The sequence below is a fragment of the Anser anser genome (genome assembly GCF_964211835.1).
Source record: "Anser anser genome assembly, chromosome: Z".
Taxonomy (NCBI): Eukaryota; Metazoa; Chordata; class Aves; order Anseriformes; family Anatidae; genus Anser; species Anser anser.
In genome coordinates this window covers 53,665,765-53,689,261 of record NC_139723.1, presented here as the reverse complement: position 1 = coordinate 53,689,261, position 23,497 = coordinate 53,665,765, and the positions used below count along the sequence as shown (strand labels likewise).

The 23,497-nt window shown below is 39.1% G+C and overlaps 1 protein-coding gene across 17 annotated transcripts in view; it reads right to left on the bottom strand.

Moving 5' to 3' along the window:
* NFIB (nuclear factor I B) overlaps positions 1-23,497 on the bottom strand; it is a 185,710-nt gene that overhangs the window by 60,397 nt on the left and 101,816 nt on the right. For all 17 annotated transcript variants that reach the window (XM_083817314.1, XM_083817329.1, XM_083817323.1 and 14 more), the window contains exons 3-6: positions 19,187-19,240; positions 5,678-5,746; positions 3,208-3,328; positions 666-784 (exon numbers count right to left, since the gene is read on the bottom strand). In XM_083817314.1, coding sequence (XP_083673440.1) covers positions 666-784; positions 3,208-3,328; positions 5,678-5,746; positions 19,187-19,240 — 363 coding nt within the window. The remainder of the gene's footprint in view (positions 1-665; positions 785-3,207; positions 3,329-5,677; positions 5,747-19,186; positions 19,241-23,497) is intronic.

Genomic DNA, 23,497 nt, shown 5'->3' with positions numbered 1-23,497 from the left:
TTTAAATAAGTTTTCACATCACAAAGGTGATGGAAAAGACACCGACATCAAGGTTTATAAAGCACCAAGCTTTATAAGGGAGTGTTATGACAGTTCACTTTACTGTTTTGACAGTCATCATTTTTGTCTCTGAACAAACACGTTCCTTACTTCTGATAACCCAAAACACAGCGCAGGATTTATCAACACCCTTTAGCATATGGATATAGTCCCCTGGTGCTATGCTGGGGCTTCTTGGGGGCCTATTGGACCTATCCTGAGTCACAGGGTATAGACAAAACACACATACAGACGTCTGCATCATGGTAAAACAAAAACTGAGTAAACTAGCACTGTCTCAACCACTGTATGGAGATGTTTTGTTCTTCACTGAAATTGTTTTAATCAAAATCCTGTTGGGATGATTACAGCTTACACAGTATCAAGTACCTCACTTATAACACATCTTCACAAACAATAGATAAGGCAAACACCAGATGGAAAAATTATGTGTTTGTTTATATCATATTTAACTACATTTACAAAACCAGCAAATACATATATTTCACAGAAAAATTATAATTCTTCTAAAAACCCATTACTTTATTGCAGTAATAGTAAAGTGGATGCAGAGATTTATTGTATATTTGAATATACTTGGAGGTAAACAGTCCCATACTACTCACCTTGATCTCTTTCATGCCATGTCCGACTCCCCGCAGCTGGTGAATTTGGAGAAGGATAAAAGTCTCCTGTCGGGCTTGGCTCCATATTCTCATCTATGGAGATAGTTTTGGGCCTTTTGCTGTTAAGTAATGTAAGATTTGGTCGTGAGAATGATATGCAGCTAGTAGTGTTATATAAACTATTTAGATTTTAACAACAACAACAAAATTGATAAAAAGTAATTCAGGCATATAAAGCACAAAAGAGCAGATTTTAGATCTTTTGCTAATTGCCATAGAACATGTTATGTAATAATATGTAATTCAGGTATGTGCTTGATTTTTTCACATGACAATACCTCAGAGATGGCATGATTACGTAACATATAAAAGACATAATTGTTCTCGTTCTACCAACATTCACCTGAAAAAACAAGAAAACAGTTCCTGTAACCTACCAATGAAAGGTTGTATCATGAGAATGTTAAATCTGCAGAGAAACCATGGAAGCAAAGTAAAGTCCTGGAAAAGATTAACTAACAGAGTCAAGGTAAAACAGAAACTTTTCTGAGTGTGCTAGTAAGGGAAAAAATGTAGTTCACTGTATTCTACCAGGTCAAAATCCTAAGGTTTTCAAAGAGGTATAACTTGAAACAAGGACTCTTCATTTTAGATGAATTTAATTGAAAACAAAAGGCTCCTATTTCATGTCACTATATAAAAAGAGGGAGCACTTCCATGAAGTGAAAGGAATTCAAGGTTCGTCGTAATAATATGTACTGGTATTGCTACGCAGACTGTCAAAGAAAACCAGAATGAAAGTTTTAATGGTCTTCTTCTTCTTCTTCAATTTTATCATCGTCATCATCATTATACACTGAGAAAATTAATTATCTTTTTTTTTTTTTTAATGTACTAGGTGAAAATACAATGACAACCTGAAAACACAATGGAATTAAGTGGCAGAATATGAGCTCAGTAACTCAGAAGTGATAGACACCGGTGGAATAGCACCTCAGTCTTGTGACAGTCCTTCTGTCCTATCCCACTGCACAGACAGTTCCAGAGTCCTTGGAGTGCAGAAGCCTAGGAGATGACCTAGTGTGACCTAACCTTACTGTGGCTAGCAGGTTGAGGGAGGTGATTCTCCCCCTCTGCTCTGCTCTCGTGAGACCCCACCTGGAACACTGCATTCAGCTCTGGGGCCCCCAGCACAAGAAGGATATGGAAGTATTAGAGCAAGTCCAGAGGGGGCCATGAAGATGACACCTGCCTGGAGCACCTCTCCTACAAAGACAGGCTGAGGGAGTTGGGGTTGATCAGCCTTGAGAAGAGAAGGCTCTGGGGAGACCTTATAGCCGCCTTCCAGTACCTAAAAGGGTCTACAGGAGAGCTGGGGAGGGACTATGTCAGGGAGTGTAGTGACAGGACAAGTAATGGCTTTAAACTAAAAAAAAAAAAAAAAAAAAAAATGTAGGAAAATGTAGGTTTAGAAAAGATATAGGAAGAAATTATTCTTCACTCATAGGGTGGTGAGGCACTGGAACAGGTTGCCCAGAGAAGCTGTGGATGCCCCATCCCTGGAGGTGTTCAAGGCCAGGCTGGATGGGGCTTTGAGCAACCTGGTGTAGTGGAAGGTGTCCCTGCCCATGGCAGGGGGGCTGGAACTGGATAGTCTTTAAGGTCCCTTCCAACCCAAGCCATTCCATGATTCTGTGATTCTGTGAGCAATCCTGAAGTACTTGATTTCATGGTACACCAAACAGCTTCAGACAAACGGGGAGCCCCAGGGGGTGGACAGTAAATTATCTGGGAGTCAAGAGGAGGGCAGAACAGTTTCTTCACCTCTGTGGGTCTTCCAGCTGTTCCTGAAGTAGGGAACTAGGTCCTTCTCAGCATCAGGAGAAGGAAGTATGCTGAAGCAAGGAAGAAGTGGGTCCCTCAGAACACTGAGATCGCTAAGAAAAATCAGAATGCCTGTGACAATCTCACATGCTCGTCCTCATCCCCACTGTGCTGGGAAACACACCTTGTGAGGCAGGAAACACACTTTCATGAGCTGAGGTGATGCTTAAGGATACAGACACCTTTGTATTTGACTCCCTGTGCTTTATGTACCTACCCTAATGCCTTTTTCACTAGAAACAGTATCTGTCCCAACACAGCTTTGAGGACAGAAGTCCAAGCCTTCAAAGGTGGCCTTTGTGCCTGGAACCACCTGGTGGCATCAGGCACTTCTGGCTACTGCCAGGCTGCTCAACCTGCCTGCAGCTTGGCAGCAGTGCCAGGGTATGTAGCTCTTCTCTTGGCAGATGATTTAGTGAGCAGTTCTGCCCCTGGCACAAGCTGCTGTCATCTTTAATATCAACAGCAATGATATGTAATAAATTCCCCTTCAAATGACTATTTTTAACATAAATGTCTCTACATAACTTATGTTAACCTGCATAAGTAGCCTACCTCACAAAATCAGAGAAAACTCATAAAATATTGGCTGTTGACAGTATTTGTGAACTGCTTGTCCCACTCTGTTTCACAGTAGTACGTATTTCAAGTTTTGTACCTGCTTGGTGGAGAGGATAAGGACCTCTGTAGATTTACACCCGAATTCATATCATGGTAATATGGCTGGCTCGGAAGTTCTCCAATTGGGAAGTTCACTCCAGTTCCCTGGGTTATAGGTGCTGAAAAACATATCATTATAAAGAGTCAGAGATTATCATCTTCTATCTTTTTAGCCATCTTTTCATTTTTAATACCAGGAAAAACATCAAGATGTTGCTACATGTTTCTAATTTTCTGCCTGTTGCAGAAACCAAGTACAGACAAGTTTTATCAATGTTTATATATCTAAAAAGTGAATTACTTTCCTCAGTCCCTAGAAATCCCTAAGAAGTTATGCATACATAATGCCTGTGTTGTATGTGATTGTTTTATAGCAGACAATCTGTAATCATCAATGTGAAGGTAATATGAACTATGGCACAAAGCTAAACCTTCTGAAGATGGACTTTTACGGTGAGTGAGGAAGGGCTTATACAGAGAGCTAACAGTCCTTGTTAAATAAACGAAATAACTGGAAAGAACAAATCTGGGGACACACATTGTACCATGTCCCTTTTTCTTTTACCCAGAGCCTTAGATACTGCTCTGTATATATACACCTACACACAAACACACATTTACTCAGTTCTCCGTGTAGAGCCTGTGAACCATACATTTTAGCATTTCAACAATAAATTATATGTTACATGTTGTGGTATACTTACCTTTGTTCACTGTCTGTGCATTGTGCATTTTAACTACCTTTGGCACTTAAAAGAATAATTGCATGTTGTGTAATATATCTGAAGGTTTGTATTTTTCCTGACAGTTAAAGTACAACACTGTTGCGGCTTGAGGTTAAACAAATGCATGGTAAGAAATCCCACAGAAACCACATGCTTTAAAAAATATTAGAAGTATATCAAGTAAAACAGCTGCAGAAGACATGATTTCATAAGGTAACTCCAATATTGATTCTTCTTTTTTAATCTGAATGGCCCAATACGTTATATTTAACTATTTAACAACTACAAGCAGAGCTGTATTTCACATATCCTCAGCCCCCTAAAAAATAAAAACCATATCTTCAGCAAACCAACTGGGGGGGGGGGGGGGGGGCGACGAAAATAATAAAAGGAAAAAAAAAGGAAGAAAGCAGAAGAAAAGAAAAAAAAAGAAAAAAAAAGAGGAGAGGAGAGAGGAGAGGAGAGGAGAGGAGAGGAGAGGAGAGGAGGGGAGGGGAGGGGAGGGGAGGGGAGGGGAGGGGAGGGGAGGGGAGGGGAGGGAAGGGAAGGGAAGGGAAGGGAAGGGAAGGGAAGGGAAGGGAAGGGAAGGGAAGGGAAGGGAAGGGAAGGGAAGGGAAGGGAAGGGAAGGGAGGGGAGGGGAGGGAAGGGAGGGGGAGGGGGAGGGGGAGGGGGAGGGGGAGGGGGAGGGGGAGGGGGAGGGGGAGGGGGAGGGGGAGGGGGAGGGGGGGAGGGGGAGGGGGAGGGGGAGGGGGGAGGGGGAGGGGGAGGGGGAGGGGAGGGGGGGGAAGGGGAGGGGAGGAGGGGAGGGGAGGGGAGGACTCACATCTTAAATTCAATGAATCCATCAAGCATCATGTCCTGGCATAATCTAGCTTCTGTATAATATTTGGACAGAGAATTTTGGAGACTTCTGTCTCACGGTTTTTGTCCTCTCCTCATGAGAAAAGAGAATTTCCTGACCATTCAGTTGTTATAATGCTGGTGTTATCACTGCAGACACTTCCAACTATAACTTTCAAGTATTTTTGTTCACTTCTTAATTAAGTCTTAACAGAAATACTTTACCAGTGAGGAAAGAAGTGCTCAGGAAGCAGTGTTAAATGAAGTTCTGCATTGTGTTTATGCCATGCTATTACAGTATATTCTTTATTATTATTATTAATATTATTATTATTATTATTATTATTATTATTAAATATTTGTGTGCATAACTTTTCTGATGGCAAAACAAGCCAATGTAATCAGAAATTCAGTTACAACCACTGCCGCATGTAAAAGAAATACAATACATTGTTAATCATCATTTCTGTCCTCCCTGTGATTGTCTTTCAAGAGCTACAAATTCAAAAACAACCTAAAATAATAGTCATATGGTTTAGCAGAGTCCAAGGATGTGCCGGGCAACCTGAAAAAGCTGGAAGTCTAACAAATAAAATGCTTCATTACCTATCATAGTTTTACTGACATATGAGTCCATTTATGTGCAGGGGGACACCTAAAAAATTGGTTCAGTCCTTAAATAATGAAGAAGCAAAAGAAGACTTTTATAAATGCATGCAAGATGCACTGTAATGCTGTGGTCAAAGTTATCAAAATCCTGAGTGATTATAGGCATTTCCTATACATCTTATCTCGGGAAAAAGACAAAAAAAAAGAAAAAAAAAATAAAGCAAACAAATACTGCGATCAAGAAATAATTCTTTGCTTGATTTGGAAATGATTAAAAGTAAATGTGAACTTACTTCTGGACACCCTCACAAGTTCTGACACGTTGAACACTCCAGATTTTACAAAACTGTCCTCAAGGTACACTGAAAAAGATCACAATTTGTAGAGTGAGAATATTAATAAATATCTATAGATACATTTATACACAAGCTAACAACAGTATCAGCAGAGTCCTAAAACTATAATATGCAGACAAAAGTACACTGAAATCAGGATCAAATGAGAGCTGAGAATCAAGCAGAGGTGCTAAAGTTTTGAGGTGCTGTGGTAAAGCAATCTTTTAATGCACACATGAAAACTAACAAACAGTACAATGTGTTCCTAGTTAACCATCCATAAACTGCCTAAAATTTGTTTCTTTTATTAGTATCTTAATTTTTAAGTCAGCATTGAACTAAGAACTGTAGTGGCTGGAAAATACAACAGTCCTGTCCTGGCATACACTTCTGTTAACACATTTTTGGCTCTGTTGATAGTGACTTTACGCTACCACCTTAGTTACAAAATTATCACCTCTGAGACAGATGAGAATTCTACTGTTGTTTCTAACAGTAAACAGTTGGCCTCAGTTTACTCATTCCGAGATAATTGTGTATGATGTACTTTCCTTGCCTTCAAGTTTGAGCACATTTTGGAGCACTGCAATGAAAGAACCACTAATAATCAATAAGTATTCCAGTAGTGTAACTACTTATTAAGAGGGAGCTGAGAAGCCCAGGTTTCTGTGGAAATCTCACACTGATATCTACTGCATAAACTGACTTGACTGAATTTGAGATTACATGACATCATAGCCTTTACATATAGGAATGCCACCCATTTGCCAACAGAATTATTTGGATCCATACTTTGCACACATTGCTGTTCTAACAGAATTGCTGAGAATTTGATTTCTTAAGAGAAGGTGCACCAAGCATTGCTTGTTGTGCTTTCTCTATCCTCTTTTCTGAATTAACACAGCTTTTAATATTGGCAACACATTGTTGATTTTCTGTTCCAAATGTCTGAATGATTAAAAGCACCCTAAATGCCATAAGAAACAAAACTAACAAACACAAAAATAAATAAATAAATAAATAAATAAATAAATAAATAAATAAATAACCTGCTGGAATATTTACTGATTTGGAAGGCAATGGCCAATACAATTTTTAATAAGTTTCTTTTGGCAAATACTGTTTTCTCCAAATAATTTAATAAAACACTGCCACTGTAATCAGAAAAATGACTGTAAAAGCCATATGCTTCACTTGAGACATCTGTCCTGGGTAAATCTGGAGAAATCTCTGCTTACTTTTTGGGGTCAAACAAGGAGGGCAGAGGGACAAAGACTCATTTTCACTGCTTTTCCATCTTAGCCCTACAGAGCCTCCACACCCAGCACCTCTGATATTATTTCCCAGTCCGGGTATAAATAATACACCTGACAATTCAGGCTGAAAAATCCTGTGTATATCCATCTGAGTACATTTATTATATATGTATATGGCAGCCTTTCCTGACATCCCTGTTGTGCTTTTAGATATACAAGAGAGTGTCAGTCTTCCCCAGCTGAAAAGCCATCACAGGAGGAAGTGCAGAGGGTATGCAGAGAGCCATGGGTCTGTGCAATTATTATGAATGATGCTATGCCAATGCCATCATCTCTTCATTTTCCAGGTGTCGTCACTCATATGATATCCATGCATGCTTTTATTTCCACCAGTAGTTCTGTGGATTTCTCTCTCTCCCTCTTTACTTTCTCTCACATTCCTCTTGCTCTCATTTTCTACAGCTTCTTTTCACATCTACTGCTTTTTCCTTTCTTATTTCTAAGAAATTAGAACATTTCTCTTTCATCTTCTACATTCCCTTTCACCTTTTCTTCATGTTTTCTGTTTTTCACACCCATACCATTAAAAAAAAAAAAAAGTTAACGTTTCCTTTTCCTTTCTTCCTCGCTTCTCATTTTTAACCTAAGAATGGACAAACTGGACAAAGCATAGTAATTCCTCTGACAATGGAAAACCTTCCTCTCTGTATTTCCTTCATCAGGCACAGTCTGAAGCACTGAAAGGGAGATTTCCAAGAAAAATTTGGTTTTATGTTTTTAGTTGGCCTGAAAGGGATATGTGGCTTAAAGCCAGTGTACAAATGTGCAGCCAGCTGCACTACTGGAGCTGGTAACAAGACAAAACTGAACTTCTGTGCTGCTCATGCAAATACCTCTACTTTGAAGTACAACTTCTCTCAATTCAAGTTAAGCTGAGTTGAGAGGACCTTTACCCAAGTGTAGATTAGTCAAGCTACCATTGAGAACAGTAAGTCCTAAGGCTCATTATATTAAAATAAATAAATAAATAAATAAAGCACATGTAGAATTTTATATATAGAAGCACACATGTATACGTGTTCATATGCACACATATGCACACATACACAGAGTATTCAGTTCTGTCTCAAGAATTTTCAGTTTTTCTTACTGTTAAAACTGAGGACACCTACATAGCTTAAAGAGTGATATAACATGTTTCTCTCCTTGTAATAATGAAATGGGAGCAGGAAAAATATTCTGCCACTGAGTGGTGCCACTATTTACCACCTGATCACAGCAGGTGTTGTTGATGGATCACTGTCTTTCACCCAGGTTTCACAAATAAATAAATAAATAAATAAATAGAAGTTTTGTGCCATTAAACTGCTATAATTTGTTAGAAAAATTAATTCTAAATAGGAAAATAATAAAGAGAAAGATCTTGTATGGACCAGGACAACTTTGTAGGACATTTTGACTTTATGATGTGAGACAACATCTTTTACCTTATGAAGTTTATCTCCCTGCTGAGCAAGACTTGACATGCATATTCATATTATTACACTGCTTGCAAGTGTCCTGTTTTGGCTGGGATTGAGTTAATTTTCTTCCTAGTAGCTGGTATGGTACTGTGTTTTGGATTTAGGATGAGCGTAATGCTGGTAACACACCAATGTTTTAGTTGTTGTGCAGTGCTTACATGGAGTCAAGGACTTTCCAGCTTCTCATGCTGCCCTGACATTAAGGAGGCTGTGGGTGCACAAGGAGATGGCAGGGGACACAACTAGGAGACCTGACCCCAGCTGACCAAAGTATCCCATACCATATATTGTCATGCTCAGTGGTAAAAACTGGGGGGAGTTAGCCAGGGAAGCCTCTACCCAGGATTGGGATGAGCATCGTTTGACAGGTGGTGAGCAATTGCATTGTGCAGCACTTGTTTTGTATATTCTTTTATTGTTGCTGTTGTCATTATTATTTCCTTCCTTTTCTGTCCTATTAAACGGTCTTTATCTCAACACACAGGTTTTTAACTTTTTTCTGATTCTCTCCCCCATCTCACTGTGGAGGAGTGAGTGAACAGCTGTGTGGTGCTTAGCTGTCTGTTGGGTTAAACCACAACAGCAAGAAAAAGATATACGGTGATATCTGTGCAGTATAGGTCTTACCGTCTTTTGATTAAGCATTCCCTAATGCACTTCTTGCAGTTCACTGACATGCTAAAGAGCATTTAATTAACATTCTTGGTATGTTTCTGATCTGTTCAGTACAGAAACCAATGCACTTGATAATTTATTGTTCTATTCTTCACAGAGGATTTACTGTACCTTTTGATGGTCATGATAACACCTTGCTGTCTATGTTGTTCAAGCCTAATGGAGTATTGTCATTTACTAAAACTCATCTTGCTTTAGAGATGACACACTGTGAAATACATTATAGTACTTATCATTATTCTTAAAATTCTCTAAAGTTCTCTAAAAAGAATATTTCTGCCCAAACCAACGTAGTGTAACTCTGTATAAACAGTAAGGAACTTCCAAAACCTATAAGTAACAGATTTTTATTTTTTCCTTTATTTCCTTTTATTTTTTGTACAAGGAGGGTTAAAATAAATAAATAAATAAATAAATAAATAAATAAATAAAAAGAGTTCTCTCCTAACAATTTTTTTAAAAGAAATATCATTTCTGAAAAATACGTATTCCAACTGTAACACTACCATGACCAGATCATTGCCATTAAGGAAAAAAAGTAAATGGGTTAAGATGAGCAACATTCTGATCAAGCTTCGGTCATATAGTTGGCGAACAATAGAAACCTTAAGTAACCCTTCAGCTGGTATTGAAGCTACTTCTGTCCCATTCCCTATACGTCTTCCTCTCTATTCCTGTGCTATGCTTTCAGTAACTGAGTTACAATAATATTCTTAAACGTGCTGAGATTAAAACAGGAAAAAAAAGTTGTTACAACCTATTGAAAAATATTTTCACTTTTCACTAATGTGTACTGTAAAGGCTTGCTCTCAAATTACTTAAAACCTCACCAATGACGTCTGGCTTTAGAAATCTTTAACCAGCCTTTTTAATGTCTTTTGATTTAATTGTATTTTATGAATAGAATGCCTGTTTACATTCTGCTGTATATTGTCAAGTGCCAAAACATAAAATTGCTTCCTGGTATTATTAAATATCTAATTTTTTCACTGATATAGACTTGATTTGAGCACCTTATAAAGCAAGAGTAAGGATACAATCAGTGCAGGAAGTAATTTGTATTAATGTCCTTTTTCTTTTGGATCTTTGAAAAGAGTAATTGTAAAGCAATAGGTAGACTTAATAGCTGTGAGACATGGTCAATATTGGGAACTATTGTGAGAAAAAAAGCTAGAACCTTCATACTTGAATACAAAATACTAGCAGGGAACTGTAATGATGAAGTTATGTGATGTACAGTTCTGGATGCTGGTACAGGTTTGTTCAATTTCTGAAACTGTTACAATTACAGGTTAAATAATTTTATTGAACTGGTTCTTCTTCAGAGTCTTTGAAAGCAAATTTTTTAAGGATCAGTTCTTGCTGCTCTCTACAGCATCCAACATTGACAAGAAGCTCTAACTTCAGCAGGAATGCTAGTGACATACAGCTACTATTCATAGTCAGAAGGGGCAGTGAAAAAGTAGTCTCACACTGTATATTGTGACTTAGCTTACAGTCTAGCAAACTTTCGGTTTTTCTCATTGCATGTATTTTGAAGCCAGTATCTTAAAAAGACTACCAGAAGCAGGTTCCTACCAGACCAGAATTTCTTAAAGGCAGTTAAGAGTGGATAACATGAGCCAAGGAGTGACAGAAGATTCCAGTACTGATGTCAGTAAATAGTAGAAGTAATATCCTGTCCAGAGGATTAAGCTATTTTTATTATCACACATTTGTCTCTGACCATATTGCATAGCTACCTTTGTTGTGCTGCCTTTGTTGTTGTTGTTGTTTTTTGTTTTGTTTTGTTTTTTAACCTCTAAAAACTGCAGTTACACTGTAACTGGAAAAGTGAACAAACGTTGCAAAAATATCCCCTGACTCCATTGAACATTTTAGCACAATACGGGCCTGAGAAGCTGCTTGTGCCATTATGAAAAACAAATGAAATTTTCCATACTCTGAAGTTAATAAGCAGGGCTATAATTGCCTTCAATGATGTAGTAATTTCAAGATGCAAACACATAGCTGAATTGACTCCAGAATCCATGTACTAGAATCCAAGAGGTGAGCTGGCTTGAAACCTAGCAAAAAAACAGAAAGAATGACTACCACAAATTCATACTGCCTTCCACTCTGGTAGGGCTCAGGTCATGTACACACCACAGCCAAGATTTTAAAGATATTGTTGGAGCTGATTTTTTTCAGATACAGGACTGCTATTTTACTGGTTAGAAATCCAAAAGCAGTTTTCAGGTGCCAAAGCAGATTTTTGGAGTTCTAACCTGTAATGTAACCATTTTAAAACTCTTGTTCTGTGCATGCTTTGAAGTAAAAACACTGTGTTCACCACTGAACACAACTGCATCAGGATTGAAAGCAGCATCCATTACATACTAAGTTCATAAAAAAAGGGTAGTCCATCCAAAAAACTAATCTTAAACCAGTAGACAGTAGTAACTTCCTAAACCAAAATTCAACCCAGCATGCAAGACCAAAAACTCTTACTTCTGGAAAAAGAGGCTGTGCAATTTGTGCAGGTTTCTGATTGTTCAGATAGCCCAGCAGCACACTTCTCTTACAGAAAGCCCTAACTGGCGCGGGGATGAGAGGCTGAGGAGGAAAGGCATCACCTCTCAGTCTCTGTCATTACTAATTCATAGAGCATTTGGGAAAGGGAGAACTCCACCGAAAATCAAGCCCTGACCAAACCCAACCCAGTTTTATTTGAAGATTGCTATCTGAGATGGCATGGCTGCAGGCATACAGGAAACAGCAAGCGTTTCAGAATATCCACTCCCATGCTGAAAAAACAAGGCACAGAATATATGTTTGTTTGAATGCAGTTCTGCCTGGCTCCCCAAACTACTACTACAGCATCATTTCTTCCACAGGAAAAGCTGCTTACAATGATGAGGCCAGGGAATCTCTCTTCTATTCCTATTAATTAGGGGGCTAATTCCCCATCCGCAAGAAGGTAACTTGCAATACAATAAAATAATGAAACCATCTGTGTTCTGAGTCATTCAAAACTCAAGGACGTTTGCTTATTGCATTTCCAAAAGAGTGCAAAGGTTGAGAGCACATGTAACTCTTCAGAGGTTATTTCTGAAACTGTACATTCTAAAACTTAAAACTGAAATACTTCTTTCTAAAATAGTCATATATAGGCAAATTTATTACACATTCCTTAGGGCTTGATCCAAAAAGAATGTTCTCCCTGTGGCTGCTGGCCCATATGAAAGCTCAGAAAAGCCTTTGGGGCTCTACAGCTGCAAGAGAGATTTGCATATAAGAGCTAGGTGAGGCTGGTTGCAAGCTTTTTGGCAACATTTTTTTTAATTAGAATGATTTCACTCAGGTCTTCTTTGGAAAAGGTTCCCAGAATAAAATTTCTGGTGAAAATACAAGGGGAAAACCCATTCCAGAGTAGTAGGGCTGGCTCTAAGGATTCACTGAATCCTGCCTCATTCAGACTAGGAATGTTATTGTTAGATGACTGCCCTGACAATGTGTCATGGTTTACTGCGGAGGAAAGAAGGCAACCAGTGGAGAGGAATGAAAGGTGGAGAGACAGTTTCTCAATCTCTATCTGAAAGTGTCTCACCTCACATATAAATAATGTAATATTCACTAGCTCATAGGCTTGAACTCAAGTCATCTTCATTCAGCCCTGACTGAGTTTATGGAGTCTGCAAAATTTATATGAAAATATTCTTTGGACCAGCTAAAATAGAGTAAATTATACCAGCAAATAAAAAATAATAAATTACAATAATAATTAAATTAAATTAAATTAAATTATTTTTTAAAAGGTCCCATTTGCTAGAAAGCATAGTAGTAATAACCTCTGAAGTCAACTGCTGGAATAACAGCAAAAATCTTAATTAACCTATCTTCTCTGGCCAATGAGTTTCATAACCATCTATTGAAGGATGGTTAGGTTTTCTTTGCACTTTCTGAAAGATATCTGTTTTATTCCCCAATGCTGGATATGAACAGCTCTGAAAGCCTGAAGGGACCTGAACAAGAACAGACTATCTCACACCTCTATCCAGAAACCAAAAGATGAAGAACCAATAGGAACTACTATCCATTTCCTCGGGTTTTGAGTTCTCCTGAGTCTCAAACTGTGTCCATATGTTGATCCTATGTTATTGTCATATCTATATAACATTTTACACTATCAGTATCTCTGTTTATTCCTTTTAGCAATTTAAAAGGACTGCCTTCATAGATTTGAGCACCATGGCAACAACTGCACACAGTGTTAATGTTGATGTGTAAGTTATGTCTGCCAAGCAGCAATCTCATGTCAATGACAGGTAGCAAGTAACCTTACTGATGTCAGACTGTTGTGGCCAGCAGGTAGTAGGAAAGGAGAGAAACATAAAGTGGAACAAAACCCACAAAATCCTCTACTAGAAGAACTGACCAGTAAGGATTGCATCTCTGAAGACCATATTGTTATGGCTGGTGTGAATATCATTAGATTATTAATAGTTCTGGATGTTTTTCTCTCTTTACTCAGACTCATATTTTTCCTATGCCTAACAGATGAACTCACTGAAAGATCATTTCCTCTGGTTTCAGTACCCATCATCCCACAGATCTGTAGATATTTTGAGTCACACAAATAGAAAGGAAGGCTCATTTTTCAGATTTTCTAAAGCTACACATTTCAAAACACATAGGATCAAAATTCCTACGGAGTTTAGAGGGAGCAAAATGTACAGCATTATATTGAAACTGGCATGCTGGGTCTTTATCCTTCATCAGCCTGCTTTCAGCAGTAGATCTGTGTAGGTGCCTAGCAGAATAATAAGAAATAATAAAGGTGTTTTGTTGTTGTTGCTGCTGGTTTTTGACTAATAGTGTCTTACGCTCCAGCTATTTTCAGTTTAAAGCACTAATTAATCCAGGTATGTCTCTGTTTAGTCACCCTCAATGTATCCACAGACATTTGCGTTTTCTCACTGAAGCCATGAAAATATTTAATAGCTAACATCATCTAAACCTGTAGATTCTGTAACGCCTTTGACACAGTCCTACATGATATTCTGATCTCCAAATCGAAGAGAGATGGATTCAAAGGGTGGACTATTCAATGAATAAAGAATTGGCTTGAAAGACACACAGAGAGTTGTAGTCAATGGCTTTATTTCCAGGTGGATGCTGGTGATGAGTGGTGTCTCTCAGGGATCTGTCTTGGGACCAGTGCTGTTTAATATCTTTATCAATGACACAGACAATGGAATTAAGTGCACCCGCAGAAAGTTTGCAGAGGACACCAAGCTGAGTGGTGCAGCTGATACAGAAGAAGGAAGGGATGCCAGCCAAAAGGGCCTGGACAAGCTGGAGAAGTGGGCCAATGTGAATTGCATGAAGTTCAGCAAGTCAAAGTGGAAGGTGCTGCACATGGGTCAGGGCAATCCCAGACATGAGTACAGAATGGGAGAAGAAGTCATTGAGAGAAGTCCTGCAGAGAAGGACTTGGGGATTCTGGTGTATGAAAAGCTCAACATGAGCCAGCAGTGTGTGCTTGCAGCCCAGAAGGCCAACTGCATCCTGGGCTGCATCAACAGAGTTGTAACCAACAGGTCAAAGGAGGTGACTGTCCCTGTCTACTCTGCCCTTGTGAGGCCCAGTTTGCAGTGCTGCATCCAGGTCTGGAGCTCCTAGCACAAGAAGGATGTGCATCTGTTAGAGGAGTACCAGAGAAGGGCCATGAGGATGCTCAGAGGGCTGGAGCACCTCTCCTATGAAGAAAGGCTGAGAAAGCTGGGGATGTTCACCCTGAAGAGGAAAAGGCTCCAGGGAGACCTCATTGTAGCCTTTCAGTATTTGAAAGGGGCTTATATAAAAAGATGGAGAGCAACTTTTTATTTGGGCAGATAATGATATAGCAAAGGGGAGTGGTTTTAAACTAAAAGAGGGAAGATTTAGATTAGATGTTAGGAAGAAATTCTTCACTGTGAGGGTGCTGAGACACTGGAACAGGTTGCCCAGAGAAGCTGTGGATGCCCCATCCCTGGAAGGATAAGTTGTATGGGGCCCTGGTCTAGTGGGTGGCATCCCTGCCCATGGCAGAGGGGTTGGGAAGTTGATCTTTAAGGTCCCTTCTAACCCAAGCCCTCCTACGATTCTATGGTTGCATGATTCTAGGACCTTATGACTGATCTAGACAACAGCAGTGTCCATACTCTCCTCTCCTCTCCTCTCCTCTCCTCTCCTCTCCTCTCCTCTCCTCTCCTCTCCTCTCCTCTCCTCTCCTCTCCTCTCCTCTCCTCGAGTCTCCTCGAGTCTCCTCGAGTCTCCTCGAGTCTCCTCGAGTCTCCTCTCCTCGAGTCTCCTCTCCTCTCCTCTCCTCTCCTCTCCTCTCCTCTCCTCTCCTCTCCTCTCCTCTCCTCTCCTCGAGTCTCCTCTCCTCTCCTCTCCTCGAGTCTCCTCTCCTCGAGTCTCCTCTCCTCGAGTCTCCTCTCCTCTCCTCTCCTCTCCTCTCCTCTCCTCTCCTCTCCTCTCCTCTCCTCTCCTCTCCTCTCCTCTCCTCTCCTCTCCTCTCCTCTCCTCTCCTCTCCTCTCCTCTCCTCTCCTCTCCTCTCCTCTCCTCTCCTCTCCTCTCCTCTCCTCTCCTCTCCTCTCCTCTCCTCTCCTCTCCTCTCCTCTCCTCTCCCTCTCCTCTCCTCTCCTCTCCTCTCCTCTCCTCTCCTGAGTCTCCTCTCCTCTCCTCTCCTCTCCTCTCCTCTCCTCTCCTCTCCTGAGTCTCCTCTCCTGAGTCTCCTCTCCTCTCCTGAGACTCCTCTCCTCTCCTCTCCTGAGTTTCCTCTCCTCTCCTGAGTCTCCTCTCCTCTCCTCTCCTCTCCTCTCCTGAGTCTCCTCTCCTCATCATCATCTTTCTGCAGCATACATAACAATCCCTTTGGAGAAATCACTTTTACAACAGAGCTCACAGAAAATCAATTTTCATTCTTTAGAAATATACCCAATGAAAGTTACTGAAAAATAAAACTTAGAGGAGGATATCCCTGGATCTTGCTACAAATGCTAAATACCACTTTCACTACAAGCTACACTAACTTAATATTGTATTATGCTATCAAAATATTCAGTGTACTTTTAGGAACCTATTGTAAAGAATTCCAGCAGGGGCTCTTAATGTTCTTTTGTTTGGCAAGTGACATTACCTCCTTCCATGGTTAAGACAGCAAATAACCAGACACCCTAAAGAATGTAATAGTCTAGCCAAACCTAGAAAAAAAAAAAAACTCCTTAAACAGCAGCAGCCTTGCCGACTACCACTCAGTTTCCAACCTCCTCTTCCTTGGCAATGTCTTTGTGAAGGTAGTGGCATCCAAGCACTAACAGCACCTATGCCTTGCCAACACCCTGGCTCCTTGATATACAGGCATCAGACCAAAGGTTGATTAAAAAAAAAAAAAAAAGAAAAGAAAAAAGAAAGAAACTTTCTGGCATTGCCAGTCCATGTGCTCCTGGTTTGAGACAGAAAACAAGCCTCAGAGTGGATATCCTCTGGGACTTTGACAGAAGTGACTGCCTGTTTCCAATAATAAGACTGATGTGAAGTTTAATAAGAAAGAGCAGGACAGCAGTCCTTTTCCACAGACAAGCTTAAGGGACTGTGACTCCCTCTTATTCCCCTGCACAACCCTAGAAGCTCTATATTTTGCAGTCCCACAAACCTCAGTGCTTTCTCCCTGCCAGTTTAACCCCAAAGCAGTATCACACAGTGAAGCTGAATGATGCTAGAAGTTCATGTATCCTCAAATAGACAGATGACATCCAATTATGCCTCTGTCTCTACTCAAATGAAGGGTTTCAAGGGAAGCAAGGCACAGCCTCCATTTTCTGTCCCCACTTGGCAGCAGATAAAAGGAATAATGCTGCCAACAGTGACTCCAAAGCATGAGAAAGTGTTATGCTCAAATTTCAAGCAGAAAATTTCATGATGAAACCAGCAACAGATTTCTCTCCCTCTATCTCCTGCTGCCTCCTGGGACAATGGAGTTTGTCAGACATTGAGGCATCTGATCTTGTCCCACAGCACTGCCAAAAGAAAGCCCATAAGGCTCCTCTGCTGCCTGCCACATGGCTGTGTTGCTGTTGCAAGATTACTCCTTGAAAGTGTAACATGGGGTTGAGACTGAGGGTTACTGAGGCTCAACTCACTAGAGCATGTGATCCTTACTAGTGAAGTTTGTACCTCTACCTTCCAACTACAAATGTCAAATGGTACTTTAAATCAGAATTTTAAAACATGGGGAAGGTGATTTTCCAGACCTGACCTCCAGCTTCTCAAACCCTGAGGCTACAAAGGATCCTTCACAATGATGAGGTGTAAAGCATTTGGCTCTTCCTGCACATACAAGCAGAAATATTTTAAAACAAAAAGAAATTTCCTAAAGCCAAATGCTTCAAGTTTTCCAAAACTGTGATTACCCATTAGGATTTTTTTTCAGGCTTGTTTTAGGTGTAAATTTGCTGATGAGTTGGTGACTTATACGGGTTTTTTTAAACCTACCTAATTTTTGTCATGTATTTAATAGAGAAATAAAAGCCTACTCATATATTGTACACAGTTTAGAGAGAAACTGCATCAAAGCCTCCAGGCAAAAGTAATTTCAATTGCAAGCCTGCATCATGGAAAAAGAAGGGGAAGAAGGGGAAGGGGAAGGGCAGGGGGAGGGGGGAGGGAATCACAGCAAGAAAAAAAAAAAGGTTTGTGGTGTTTTTTGTTTGTTTGTTTGTTTGTTTTTACTTTTGCTGCCTTCGTATTTCTAAAATATATCATCAGTCTCCCAGTATATATTGCTGCTATTTATATTAAAGGAATGTAGACTTTTTTATTATGAGCTATGATGGTTCTTCCACTTCTGGGTACTCACTTCAGCATGTCACATTCCACCACACACAGAAAATACTTTGATTTTATCTATAGTACAAAATGGTCCATCCCCAATGTTGGCTGTTTTCACTAATGTTTGGACAAATCCAGACAATACTCGCGTATATGTAACAACCCAGCATCATACTTTTACTTTTTGGTTAGACTGTGGTTCATTTTGCATTTAAAAAAAAGAGCAAAGTGAGCTAGTTGCAGCTTATTAAAGAGATATTTCTTCTGAGAGATAAAATCATAGAATCATTTAGGTTGGAAAAGACCTCTAAGATCATCTAGTCCAACCTTTTAGATGAGAAGATACAGTATGATTTTGATGGCAGGAGTCATTCCTTATTTTTTAAGTGAAAGTGATAGTATGAGGAAGTGTGTTGCACTCATTTGTCTCGCCCTGATAAAATTCATAAAACAACAGAAGTTTACAACATTTACTGGCACAGCATAATTGATTAGAAGGATAACTTCACAAAAATACAAAGGACCTTTGGCCTAAACAGTGTGGAATGGCAAAGTCTGGTTTTGATTTTCTCTTGAATCTTTATTTTTAGAGAACCCTTGAAAGGAGTATTGGCATGAAATCACTGACATCTCTCAAAAAAAAAAAAGTCTCTAGCATGATATTTTTGAACAATGCATTCAAAAACTGCTCAGAGCTGATATACTTTTATAAAAAATGAACATATTTACATTCTACAATGTACAAATAATATTAACCTAAAGAACTAAAGAAGCTGGTGGCTTAGGTCACAGTCTTTAGAGGTAAAGCAATTGTGTTCTCTCTGAGACAAAAGATTATTTGTAGTATTTGAAGACTTTTATAAAAGTAAAGTTATTTGGTGATCTTGTCTCCTTACTCCTTTGCCCATCACCACTTGCAAACTTTAAAAAGCCATGAACTAAACAAAAAATTCCTTAGATTAAATGAATCTTAATGAAACTACAATTGAGACATTGCCAGTTTAAAAGAGCTAAAGTAATCACAGCTTGTCCTGATTATATGTACCTATGAGTGCAAAATAGGTTGCTGACCAATTATGCTCTCTTTAACTATTAACAGTAGTATCTTTGTTCTCAAACAATGTTAGATTGCACGTGTTCTGGAACTTATATTTACCTGGTGGATTCTTGGCAGGATCATTGTGGCTTGGACTTCCTGGTTGTCCAGAATCTATAAAGAAATCAAAGAAATGTTTTACTAATTTGTTTTGAAAGTATCTCACATCCTTTTAATACCCTCCTTCAGTATTAAACTAATACTTAACTTTGTTATTTAAAGGTCATTTCCCTGACTTTCTACATGAAGGCATTAGTGAACAAACATACTATATGTAACCCATTTTATGCAGAACCAGAAACATTGTGAAAGATGCAATAACTCATAGATCACTGAACAAGGACAAGAGAGTCATTCAGGTAAATATTCAGGGTGTAAACACATCTACAAGGGCACCTTTTCATTTCCTTTCGCTCCACCCCCAACTATAATATTGCATAATCAGCAAAGCAGAGGTTGCTTCTTCTCAGGCAATGACCAGAAATATATACTGGATCAGGCAACTAATAGAGTTTGCAGTGATGAATCCTGTTTCTTTATTTTTTCCTTAAAACACAAAGGTGTACGGTGCTTTCACAGACTCAGAACTGCACTGAAGTTATGACTGTCCATTTTAATACAGTATAGCCTTTGTATTCTTAGTTTGTAAGAACTGCTATTGTGAAATGAAGATTATGTAACATAAAAAGTAAGAAAAAAACAAGCCCTGTGGTCTTCAGATAGTGTGTTCTCAATACAAGTACCTAATGAATCAAGAGACGAATGAGATTTGAAGTCAATGAACTGGAAAATAAATGACATCCTAATTCATAAAAGCATTTGCTTTTAAAGCTATCTTCTTGCTCTATTCCCGCACCAATAATAAAACAAAATCCTGCACCACTGCAATAAATAATTATTAACAAAGTAGGACATGACAGACACTCTTGTACCCAAAGAGAGTAAGAAGTTACATCAAGCACAACCCCATTTATTCTGTATATGGTTATCTAAAATGCAGCAGCAACAGAGAAAGAAAGAAAGAAAGAAAGAAAGAAAGAAAGAAAGAAAGAAAGAAAGAAAGAAAGAAAGAAAGAAAGAAAGAAAGAAAGAAAGAAAGAGAAAAAGGAAGAAAGAAAGAAAGAAAGAAAAAAAAGAAAGAAAAAAAGAAAGAAAGAAAGAAAGAAAGAAAGAAAGAAAGAAGAAAGAAAAAAGAAAGAAAAAGAAAGAAAGAAAGAAAGAAAGAAAGAAAGAAAGAAAGAAAGAAAGAAGAAAGAGAAAGATAGAAAGAAAGAAAGAAAGAAAGAAAGAAAGAAAGAAAGAAAGAAAGAAAGAAAGAAAGAAAGAAAGAAAGAAAGGAAGGAAGGAAGGAAGGAAGGAAGGAAGGAAGAAAGAAAGAAAGAAAGAAAGAAAGAAAGAAAGAAAGAAAGAAAGAAAGAAAAAGAAAGAAAGAAAGAAAGAAAGAAGAAAGAAAGAAAGAAAGAAAGAAAGAAAGAAAGAAAGAAAGAAAGAAAGAAAGGAAAGAAAGAAAAAGAAAATGTCCATTACTTGAAAGTGCAGCAGCACTTATAGCATAGGGCCACCAAAGGACTGCTACTTAGTACTACAGAAATTGCCACTGCCAACTGAATCCCAGAGTGAAGTCAGAGTTCTTGAATGTATTACTGCTTACAATGTCAAAATAAAGAGAAACAGACAAACAAACAAAACACACACAGAGAAAAGGAGAAACTTACACGTCAATAAATACTCGTCCTTCAATTCCAATCACATCTTAAAGCCAACATAGCCTTCAACCTAGAATGAAAGATTCTGTCCACTCAATATCCACTGTTGACTAAAATCTGGTACCTTCGGTTATGTGACTTAGCAAACACTGCTTGACACACCTGCCTTTCGAGCAGTTAAGGTGAAGACAAGCTTGATGCTACAGATGGTATTAGCTGAAACACAAATCCATTTCACAGCTCAAGTTCTGAAGATTGGAAGTTCTGAAAGAAATTGCACCTCTACAGCCTGTAACTTCTTCACCTGAACTATGTTCAGCTAAAACTTCATCAGACAAGACAAGCATTTGTGTATCTACCAGATAGATACCCAAAGATAGATACTGAAAGACCAAGGCATGTGTGAAACCCAGTTCCAAAACTACTAAAAACACAAATAAATTTCGCAATATTGAATTAAATCATTCTTGCATGCACTAAAATCCACACTGGAAAGCAAATTTCACAAATTTCCTCTATCTTCTTCAACCCAGGCTAGGAAGAATAAAGGACAGGCTCCTGATCAGATTGTGTACAGCCAAGATTTTGGGAACTTGTACACTTGCACCCATTGTATAACACCAGGACTCCTGAAAATCTTATCACCGTAGCTGGTCAGGGTCACTTCCCAAATTTTCCTAAGATGCTGAGTGCTGGACATTGTATCCATCAGTGAAAGGGCCTTAAGGAAAATCTTGTAACTAAGATGGCCACCTAACTTGCTTTTCTGTGTATTGCTACATATACTGTGAAAAGTCTGAAATTGTATGCAAAAGTGTTGTTATGTCACAAAGAGCATCAAAGTTACTCTTTCTTTTTGATTTTCAATTTTTTTTTCAATTTTTCTATGCCTAATCCCTTATCCTGCTGGAGTGGACAGATAAAGTAAATTCATGTTCAATTCTCAATTTTAAGTTGAATGTATTAGATCTAATTCCTTGCAATTGTTCCTAAACAAATTGGTTTATTTGCTGTTAGGATGACATTTCCATTTTATACTAGGCAGAAATCAATGCTTCTGTAAAATCCCAAATAGATTGTAATGAAAAGTATTTCAATACAGATGAATTTAAGAGAGTACAGTTTGAAATATTATAGCAGAAATAACTGTCATGAGTAAACCAACAGAATACACATAGTTCTTCATAGTTAACAAAAAGCACTTTCCATCAATTAACAGCGAATTCAATATACCACATCTTTTGTGGTTATATTCTTGAGTTAGTTTACTGAGCTAGTAATATCTTCTAAAATGCCAGAAATTTTCTGGGGAAAAAGAAAGGGAAGGGAAGGGAAGGGAAGGGAAGGGAAGGGAAGGGAAGGGAAGGGAAGGGAAGGGAAGGGAAGGGAAGGGAAGGGAAGGGAAGGGAAGGGAAGGGAAGGGAAGGGAAGGGAAGGGAAGGGAAGGAAGGGAAGGGAAGGGAAGGGAAGGGAAGGGAAGGGAAGGGAAGGGAAGGGAAGGGAAGGGAAGGGAAGGGAAGGGAAGGGAAGGGAAGGAAGGGAAGGGAAGGGAAGGGAAGGGAAGGGAAGGGAAGGGAAGGGAAGGGAAGGGAAGGGAAGGGAAGGGAAGGGAAGGGAAGGGAAGGGAAGGGAAGGGAAGAGGGAAGGGAAGGGAAGGGAAGGGAAGGAAGGGAAGGAAGGGAAGGGAAGGGAAGGGAAGGGAAGGGAAGGGAAGGGAAGGAAGGGAAGGGAAGGGAAGGGAAGGGAAGGGAAGGGAAGGGAAGGGAAGGAAGGGAAGGGAAGGGAAGGGAAGGGAAGGGAAGGGAAGGGGGGGAAAAGGGGAGGAAGGGAGGGAGACGAAGGAAGGAAGGAAGGAAGGAAGGAAGGAAGGAAGGAAAGAAGGAAGGAAGGAAGGAAGGAAGGAAGGAAGGAAGGAAGGAAGGAAGGAAGGAAGGAAGGAAGGAAGGAAGGAAGGAAGGAAGGAAGGAAGGAAGGAAGGAAGGAAGGAAGGAAAAAGAGAAGGAAGAAAAGAAAGTCCCCACTGTGTAGTGCACACTTTTCATATTGGATGCATCACGTCTCTTTAAAAAATATATCAGGTTAATCTGAAAACTTGATCAACTATAAGAAATGTTAAAAATGTGATGTTTTTCTGCATGTGGACCCTTTATATGAATGAATGTCCCTTTTCTTGTGTTGCAATGGGAATAAAGCTTTACCCTCAAGAGGGTGAACTTTAATATTCTTCAAAGATGCATGTTCTGCTTCTGCAAACCATACAAATCATTATTTAAATTAGGATTATCAAAGAGGATTAATTTTACACAGCAATGTCCACAGTAATTGTCCAAGTGCAGATGTGTGTCTAAATGAAGTGTCAGTTTGAAAGCAGGTGCCCCAATAAAACTTGGACAACATAGCTTGGGGTGTACAGAAATTTGAAACTAGATTAATGAGGCCCTACTTGAAAATAACCTTCAAAGTTTTCTCCTGCTAAAATTCACTGAAAATCTGAACAAAATGAAGAATATTTTTTAGCTCTTGTAGAGCAACTTTCCTTCAGTCCTATTTTCTCATTGTCAATATGGCTACTTTCTGGATCAACAAACCAAGTGTTAAATATTGATGTCATTTAAAATTTTTATTTTTTTTATATTTTTATATTATAATAAGATAAACTTAGCAA